The sequence below is a fragment of the Taurulus bubalis genome, assembly GCF_910589615.1.
Source record: "Taurulus bubalis genome assembly, chromosome: 21".
NCBI lineage: Eukaryota > Metazoa > Chordata > Actinopteri > Perciformes > Cottidae > Taurulus > Taurulus bubalis.
In genome coordinates, this window is record NC_136609.1 from 8,455,663 (window position 1) to 8,465,682 (window position 10,020).

Genomic DNA, 10,020 nt, shown 5'->3' on the forward strand with positions numbered 1-10,020 from the left:
GAGAGAGAAAGAGAGAGAGAGAGAGAGAGAGAGAGGGACTATCTGTAACCTTCTATATAGCAGATGCCATACAGAATACTTGATTATAGGATTATTTACTCCCCGTCAAAATGCAATTTCGATCAGAGATCCTTCACGAGATCAACAGCACTTGCTGATTTGCCTTTGATCAACTCCTCTCGTTTCTTTTCTTTTTTTCTTCTTTTTTTTCGCCCGTGGGCAGAAGAAAGGCTGCGACTGTCGCCTTGTAGGCAGATTTTTTACATTTTCTATCGCAGGCCGGATTTTAAGATGAATACTGACTGCTTCTCTCTGACGATTTCTTTATGAGAAGCTGCATTTTGTATTTTTCTTTAATCGTCTTTTCAACCCGGGATCGGTTTAAAATCAGAGCAGGCGAATACATTCCCCCGTCCTCATGTCGTTTGGACGGAGGTGGAGAGAAGGGATCCGACAGTTTCCCCACTGTTACCAAGTCGTCGGGTATGTGGGGTGAGTGAGACATCTTCTCGGTTACAGGAGTTGCATCTTTGGGGATTTTAATGTTAGTTTGTTTGAAAGATGAAATCGTGAAAGGAAAGAGAGATGAAAAAAAGCCACATCATCCGGGACACAAAGCGAGGTGATATCTGTTTTTGTGTGTGCAAAAAAAAATAAAAAAAAATCTCAAAGGATTGAATTAGTAAATGACCAGATCTATCAGTCTGCACACGGTGGATGGCGAAGGCTTTTTTTTCTCTCTCCCCCCTCCCTCCCAAGATAGATTGGAATTCAGGCGAGCTATCAAAAATGCGCAGTGGCCATCCACCGCGGGTAGTGTCATCAACTTGATTATATATTATCGTTTTGAGTATGCATTTATTAAACATTCATCGAGCTTGCTTGTTCTCTGACACCCTCAAAACCGCCCCCCCCCCCAAAAAAAAACGTTCCCGACACAACACATCTGCATAATGAACAAACATTAATGGGGCCCACTTGTCTTTTTGTTATTGATACTTGTTCACCATGGTCTGCTCTGTCCGTAGTCCATCACTATGATTGCATTTTGTGACAGTCACATACAGTATGTTTTCTTTTTGTTTTCAATGCTTTATAAAAACAGAACCCGTCCTTTTTTCTTTTCCTCCTTTTTTTAGATGACACCTCAAACTGGCACCACACTTGAGTGAGCTGGGGCGTCCTCTCCCAGGAAACATGCATATCTGGATCCTCAAAATAATCCTTCTGATTGCATCATCTCTGAGGCTGGTCGAGATGTATGACAATTATGGGGAGATCTGTCGGAACCTGTGTACGTGCGAGGAGAAGGAAGGGATCCTGACGGTGAGCTGCGAGAACCGGGGCATCATCAGACTTACGGAGATCAGCCCGGTACATTTCTCCGTGTACCACCTCCTGCTGACGGGGAACCTCCTGAAGAAGCTGTCAGTCAATGATTTCATCAATTACACGGGAGTGACCATCCTGCACTTGGGGAACAATGATATCTCGGAGCTGGAGTCAGGTGCCTTCAATGGACTCCAGGGATTAAAAAGGTTACACCTGAATAACAATAAGATCGAAGTTATGCGGGACGACACCTTTGCCGGACTGGAGAGTTTGGAATACCTTCAGATTGATTATAATTACATCACCAATATAGAGCCCAATGCCTTGAGCAAACTACACCAACTGACAGTGATGATTTTGAACGACAACCTGCTCTCTGCCCTCCCCACGAACATCTTCCGGAATGTTCCCCTTACTCACTTGGACCTGAGGGGGAACCGGTTAAAAATGTTCCCCTACGTCGGCCTCTTGGAGCACATGGACAACGTGGTGGAATTACAACTGGAGGAGAACCCGTGGAATTGCTCCTGCGAGCTGATCGCTCTGAAGGCTTGGCTGGAGAGCATCGCCTACACGGCTCTGGTGGGGGAAGTGGTCTGCGAGACTCCGTTCAGGCTCCACGGCCGGGACCTGGATGAGGTGTCCAAACAGGAACTCTGCCCAAGAAGACCCATGGAAGACCCCGTCAGGCCTGCACCCCCGAGCAGCACCAATGGATATTACCAGACCACACCTGCTGCTGTCACCTCCTCCGCCACCTCCTCGGCTGTTTTTAGGTCCTCCTCTAGGCCGACCAAGGGCACACGGCAATTTAACCGAACTAGGTTAAAGCCCACTTCCCGAATACCAGGCGGAAACCCTTACAATTATGGCCCCATCATTGCTTTTCAGACCAAATCTCCTGTGCCTTTGGACTGCCCCGCTGCCTGCACATGCAACCTGCAGATATCTGAGATCGGGCTGAATGTCAACTGCCAAGAGAGAAAGATTGAAAGCATTTCTGATCTAAAACCCAAGCCATACAATCCTAAAAAAATGTATCTCACTGGAAATTACATCCCTGTGGTGCGGAGATCAGACTTCGTGGATGCCGTTGGATTGGATTTGCTTCACCTGGGAAACAACAGGATAAGTCTGATCCACGACCGGGCTTTTGGGGATTTAACCAACCTGCGTAGGCTGTATTTGAATGGTAATCTCATGGACAGGCTTACAGGAGAAATGTTTTTTGGTTTGCAGAACTTGCAGTATCTTTATTTAGAGTACAACAAAATCAAGGAGGTCGATGTGGGCGTTTTACGCTACCTCCCTAATCTCCAGCTGCTCTTCCTCAACAACAACCTCCTGAAAACCTTACCCGTGGGCATCTTTTCCAGCCTCTCCCTGTCTAGACTTAATCTGCGCAACAACCATTTCCAAAACCTGCCTGTGAGTGGTGTTTTAGATCAGCTGAAGCTGCTGGTGCAGATAGATCTGTTTGAAAACCCCTGGGACTGCTCCTGCGACATCGTGGGGATGAAGATATGGCTGGAGCAGCTCAGCGCGGGCACCGTGGTCAACGAGGTCGTGTGCGAAACGCCGCGGCGCCACACGGCAATGGACGTGCGCTCCATCGAGTCGGAGCAGCTCTGCCCGGACTACTCTGACGCGAACGTCTCGCCGACGCCCCCAACGGAGGAGCCAATGGACGACCGGGTCGTCACCACGGGCGCGCCTCAGAAGTTCAACACCCCGAGCAGCACCGTCCCGCTGTCTGTGCTCATCCTCAGCCTCCTGCTCGTCTTCATCATGTCCGTCTTCGTGGCAGCGGGGCTGTTTGTCGTCGTGATGAAAAAGCGCAAAAAGTCCCAGAGTGACCGCACGAGCACCAACAACTCGGACGTCAGCTCTTTCAACTTGCAGTACAGCCTCTACAGCAACCGCTCCGGCCCCAAAGTCAAGGCCCCGGTCGGCCATGTCTACGAGTATATCCCCCACCCCATGGGCCACATGTGCAAAAACCCCATTTACAGGTCACGAGAAGGCAACACAGTGGAGGATTACCGTGACCTCCATGAGCTCAAGGTCACGTACAGGAGTACCCCGGATGACGAGAGGGATAGCAGTACGATGAGGAGCCCCACGTACAGCGTTAGCACCATCGAGCCCCGTGAAAACCCCTCCCCTATCCCGGACGCAGACCATTTCTTCAGAGGCATGCTCGATCACGATAAGCAGCCCCAACACCCGTCAATCCCGTCCATCCCAGCAGGCGCCAATTTAGAGTACAAGTACACAGGGCCCGTGTCGTACACGTACAACCCAAATTTTGATGTCAGGCGTCAGTTCTTGCACCCGGAGAGGATAAGAGAAACGGTGCTCTATGGCACGGCACCCAGTACTGTTTATGTTGAGCCCAACAGAAATGAATATTTGGAGCTAAAAGCTAAACTGCAGTCTGAGCCCGATTACCTCGAGGTTCTTGAGAAACAGACCACCTTTAGCCAGTTCTGAGCAACAGAATCATTTATGTAATGAAGCGTTTTCTCTCTTGACCCTCCTTGAAACAGTGGCTCAGTTTATAGGGTGCCTTGGCACGACACACACAAGCAAAAAGAGTTGAAACGGGGTGTGCCGAACAATCTTATGTTCTAATTTCTGAAACGTGACATTACAGGAATGGATACAGCTTTCTGAAACACGGATGAACAAAATTGCTCTACTTAACTGATGATGCAAAATCTATTTTTCTATGGTGAAGATCGAATAACACACAAAATGTAAGTGTACAGGTAAATCTTACCCAGCTTCATTTTCAGGATTATAACCATACATAAGGTATATTGTGAATCAGAAAAGAAATGTTTATAAAAACCACACTCCTGGACAAAAACACTGTACAGCAGATCATCGAAAACTGTGTAGGACTATTTTCTGCTGTAGTCTGTAAGTAAGTATTTATTGATATAATCTGCCATGTCTTTTCAAAACTTTTGATTCTCCATCAATATTACCTGTGTCATCATACTCCATGATCCTCTGGAAAAAGGCTTATGTTTGTAGTTTCATTTACTGTAGCTCTGCATTGTAAAAGTGGCTTTTTTTGAAAGTGGCACACCCCCAATGTTCAAAAAAGACTGCGTCATTTGAAGAAGATGAAAAAAAAAGTGTCTTTGTATGCTTTCTGCACTTTTTGGAATTGGAAGGCGGGTTAGCCTTCAATGAGCTCTCATAAAGGAGATTATTATATTAAAAATGAATATGGGTATTCATTCTTAATATGTAGAACAAAACAAAATTCATAAATGATATTTGAAGTATTAATTATGTTGTGTAATACTGATATTTTAATCAATGTAACACCTATTTTTATACAAGCATTCGCAGATTCTCTATCCCTTATCAACTTTATTTGTTTTGATTGCTTTGCACTTATTGCACTATATTGACCAAACTATGTTATTGTCATCAAATAAACATGATGTCAAGTTCATATAATGTGCTTCTGAGGAAACTGAGGCTGGCTGGTGATAATATACAGGCCCTTTAGGTTCGGTCCGATTTATTCTCACATTCAGAAATGATCAAATTATGGGATTTGAGAGCTTGAAAGCGGTCCCCTGGGGCTCAAAGTTGTTTTATTTAGAAATCAAATGGCAATACATTGGCCAGTAAGAATTGTCTGTTTTGTTGACTCAATCAAAGCAGATCAAATACAGTACACAGTATATATGCCTCACTAGTGTCTCAGTGAGGATGACAAATGCAATGGGTCTCAATCAGTGAGCATCATCTGATGCTGTCCTTTTGCAATTATACCATGACAACAGCATCCACACTGCCACCTGGCAAGCGATGCTTTGGTAATTTGTGTAACCGCCGTTGGAGTCTAAACTAAATGCGATGTTAGCAATCTGACAAAGTCAATGGGTGTAAACGTGCACGCTGATATACAGCTGCTGAATTTTGCCATTTCCCATTCCTTCTAAAAAAAAATCAAATTGGTTTAATAAGTGAATACTTTGAGGAAATGATTTTAAGAGAATATTTTGGAAAATGCTGCATGTTCTTTTTTGTTTTTTTTTCAATCTTTTATGCGCTTGTTTTGGCTTTTTTTTGTTAAAGTCCAACTGAAATTACATTTAGTCATCCCTTTTTGTTGTCAAAATGTTTTTTAAATGTGTGTTTTAATGTCAATAGTTTTTTTTTAATTAAAAAGGATGAAAACAAAAAAAAAAGGTCTTTGGGGAAATAATAGAAACGCTCTTTTTCGCGTGAGCTGGCCTGAAAAGGAGGGAGCGGGGCGGGTGCCCCTCGCTGTGTTTGATTGACAGCAGTGTTGCACATTTGGGGAAACACACCCTGTAGCACATGTCGCTAGGAAGACAGTTAGCGGTGTGGTTCTTATTCTTTAACACCGGCATCAAACTAGACCGGTGTGGCGTGTGCAGGTACGTTTACACGCTGCTGTGGCAGAGCCACGGCTCATGGGTTGTGTTGCAGGCTGAAAGTGTGACCGTCTGCAAGATTGGATTGGCTGTGTCAAAAAAAAAGGTCTTCATCTACTACGCAGACAAAAAAAAAGAGGAAAGGGGACACCATCATGACAGCAGAAAATGTAGTATATAGATTTCTCCCTATGCTGTAGCAGACACAACATAATGCACTCTCATTTCAGTTGGACTTTAAGTTACTCTTCTCTTGACCCACTTAAATCCAATATGCAAAGTAGGCCTATAAAAATGCAAAGGACGCACTGTGCCACCATTTTCAGTGTGCGGCGAGCGTCACCATTTAGGAATTCAATGTTCCCTAACTGAGACGGGCAGGGATCTCTCTGGAGGGGCCGCGTCAGTGTCAATCTGTCCCTTGTTTCTTCATTTAGGAGGAATTATCTGGATTATTGTGGATTTAAAACCAGATCAGCTAAAATAAGTGTCTTTTTTATTGCAGTCATCTTGTACTCAAAATCAGTGGTGTATCAGCTGCCTTTTTTTTTCTTCTTCTTTTTTCTTTTCCCAATGACAAAAAAAAAGAAATGAGAAAATGAAACCGGTCTGCTCTGGGTCCTTCTTTTGTTGGATCTTTTCACGGAGGCCCAGAATGAGAACAGAAGGCACCATTTGGGAGATGAGGCGTCCTGGAACCGTTTGTAACTGTGGATGTGTCATACATGTAACAGGGGATGTGAATCATAGCCAAGCAGTGTGTGTGCAGTCGGCCAGCATTGGTGGCCTATGGGATGGCACAGTGTTGACAGTTTTCAACATGGATTCTTATTTATTCTTCCTGATGCATATATGGGGGTAAAAAAAACTTGATCTGTGTATTGACAAAATGTTTAAAAAATGTATTTTTCATTTATTTCCTATCACATTATATTTTTCAGGTTGATTTGAATAAGTTCACAGAACTCCATCGAGAAGAAAACACCCGGATTTAGCACAATTACATAATCACTGAATCATGCATGCATTCCAAATGGGTTTTGTTATTACTGTATCTGTGCGCATGTATATTCTGCCCACCCAAAATGTTCATCACTGTTATGACCCAGCACCCTGTCCCAGAGTAACGGGTGCATGAAGCATTGCAATATGCGAGAGAGAGAGAGAGAGAGAGAGTCTTGCCAGTTCAGTTGAAATAATGCTTTTAATCAGCCAATGGGCTCTTAAGGTCCTAACACAAATGGAGGCATCAAGGAAGGGCAGAGAGTTTATTATGCCTTCTTGGGTCATTCAATTTATAGCCTTTCATAAGCTTTCTCGCTCTCTTTTGTTCTACCCAATCAAATCTGATGCCGTGCCTCCTGCAGCGGAAATGATCCCGGCAAAGCGAACAGCGAGACTCCTGCAGTGGTCAACATCTGTATTCGGGAAAAGGAACATCCGAGATGAACCGCCTCACCTCGCGTTGCCTCACGCTAAAGGAAAGTGAAGCACATACTCCAACTGCTTTCACATGAAGAGGCGGCGGGGCAGTTTGTGTTCCAATATTTCCTTTTACGCGCTCTGCTTTCGCACCGTTTCAGAGTTAATCAATGGGGGAATTGTACAACGGCGTGAAAGCCGTCCAAGCTTCCGAGTGTTGGCTCGCCGCGCGGCTATTTTCAGTTTAACTCCGAATCGGCCGTTGGTGCTCGAAATACCGGGCTAATTAGACATTTCCTGGATTTGACTCGGCGGTTATTTGCTCAGCGTTGTACTCTGTGGCTCATCAGAAGGTGCTGGCGGAATTTGGTGTTTATGGTAAATAAGAACAGCTTGATGCCACGCATGCATGAGGCTGGTTTCCCCCGCGTTGTGCGTGCATCGTCTTCTCTTTTTACGGCCCCGTCGGGTACAGCTGGTTAGCTCGCGGTAATTATATGTGGTTTAATTTTAACACCACATGAACTGGTATATTTAAAAGGTATTCAATTATAATTTAAATGTATTCTAAGACACTGTGCGAGACAAAGCCTCACGTTCAGGTGGTGCCACATTAAGGCCCTGATCTTGCCAGGTTATATTGTGATGCGATGTCGTGCACTTTAGTTTTTTTGCCCTTATGTGAAATAGTAAAGCATAAGAAAGGGTATGGAATGCGTAGTTTCCCAAAAAAGACTTCCTATTTTTTTTATCTATTCATTTCTTTGAGTTTTTTAAGGTTGTGCTTGATGTATTGAAACAAAGATTAACATTACAGTATGGTCTGTCAACAGAGCCGGAGACAATAAGCTCACTCATCGCTCGGTCAATCGTTATCTATTTGCTGCTTTTGGAACGTTCCCTTCTTTGTCTCATATGATCGTTAACATATTATCTCATCGGACAGAACCAACGGAGGAATCAATCTGCAGATGAATTGCTATGAACATCAGCGTCGGCGGCAGCTCTATGTGTAAACACAGCTTAACTGACCTGCAAAGTGCAAAGAGTATTTATCCTTTAAACCATCGCACTTTGTTTTCCACATTGGGTCCGCAGCCAGCCGACGCGGCAACGATAAATGATGATTAGGCTAATTTGTGCGCCGGGACAGGTAGACGGGGGCGGTGGACGTGTCCCATACGCTCCGGCGTCGCCTCACCTGCCCGTCTTTCGTCCACAGGCGCGCCCTCGTTTTCTTGCCTGCCACCCAGTCTCCGTGATGATGCGAGCAATTGAGTTCAAGGAGATCTGGGTAATTGAGAGGGCAGGGATGGCATCTGACAGGCACCGATGGCTCCAGTGATTACTTTAATCAGAGTGGTTAATGGAATTCCTTCAGGCATGTAGAAAATGCTCAAATGTTCATCAGCACTCAACCAGTTTTTTTTTTTCTTCTTCGCCCACCCCGCCCCCAGCCGCCGCCTCCTCTCTTCACCCCATGTCGCCACGATCGCTGATCACTTTCCCGTCACGCTGTCGGTCTCGGCGTAACACTCGGCAGCAGGTGAGGCGGCGGCGCCTCGTGTGAATCTAAAATGCGAATCGCCGCGTGAGGTCGCTGGGATTGTTTTGTGGTCCTAATGCATTATGTATGAAGTGTTGTTATCGTGAAATGTCACGGCGGACCTGTTAACATTTAAAGGGACAGTCAAGGACTCAATTACGGTAAAACGCGTATAAATCAAGCACGCAAACAGAAAGCACTCAAGGTTTATGAATGACGAAGACGTTTCCAATCAAGGCGGGGCAACGGCGGACATGTTTAGATTTTATTTGTCTGGGAGAAATGATTAATTCTCATCTTAGACGCTATTAGATTCAGCGGTTGTATCTGTTCCACAATTAGATCCCCCAAATGTACCGTTCATGATCAACGTTCTGGTCCCATCAGCCTCTCTGTTAACACTCCCACTGTCCAGCCTGTGTGGAGTTAACTTCAAGAAATAGTCCACTGCGTGAAAAAGCGCAGTATGGATCCACACTCCAATGCCATCTGCCGAAAAAACATGCCTACTGTGGCTGGCTGGCCGGCTTTTAGTTTGTTCTATTCATTTAATTGGTGTGAGGACATTTTCTCCTCTTTTGAGTCACACAACGTGGCAACGAAATAGGACTTTTTTTACTTGATTGATGGGTTCTTTTATTTTTGGAAACCTGGAAATTGTCTGGGTACGTCTTGTTTGTAAAGAGTGAGGGAAATAATGTTTTTCTTATTATCGTTGACACGCTCATTCATTTGTGTTGTTTTTCCTTACAAAGTATGTTTTTTTCCTTCTTCTTGAGATGAAATGGTAAAATGTGATAATCACAAGAGTATCAGAAGGAAAATGTAGAATTATGTTCCTCATATGTTGAACTTTTGATCCTCCATCATTTGAGCCAAAGGCAGTGATTCTACTTCCATTTAAATATGATATTATGTCCACTGCTGATATAGAACATGTAATTATGGGAGAGGGGAAGAGAGTTTCTCCTCCCCCCCCTAAAGTGGCTGATTTCTCCCTTGATTTACTGCCATATATGGAAATAATGGACATTTCAAAAATATGTTATCCTGCCGATAGCATTAGAGAGATTTCTCTCCCTCCCCAGTCCAATGTGAATCATAGATAATTAAGTTATTATGCATATGGATATCCTGAAAGCAAAATCGTGGATCGCAATTACCCTGTGAGATATGGATGTCATATGTACAATACTATATTTACAGGACCACATGATGTGTCCACGTCTAAAAAAGGATGAGCTGACATGTGGGCACATGGTTGCAATCTCACCGGGAGATGTATGTGATCAT

At 44.5% G+C, this 10,020-nt stretch overlaps 1 protein-coding gene across 1 annotated transcript; it reads left to right on the top strand.

The window, feature by feature from the left end:
• Positions 1-374: 374 nt before the first annotated feature.
• On the top strand, positions 375-3,825 carry slitrk5 (SLIT and NTRK like family member 5; the record flags this gene model as incomplete). Its single annotated transcript, XM_079236539.1, has 2 exons — positions 375-492; positions 1,140-3,825. The coding sequence occupies exon 2, from the start codon at positions 1,198-1,200 to the stop codon at positions 3,823-3,825; it is 2,628 nt and encodes an 875-aa protein (XP_079092665.1). The 5' UTR covers positions 375-492; positions 1,140-1,197.
• Positions 3,826-10,020: the final 6,195 nt, after the last annotated feature.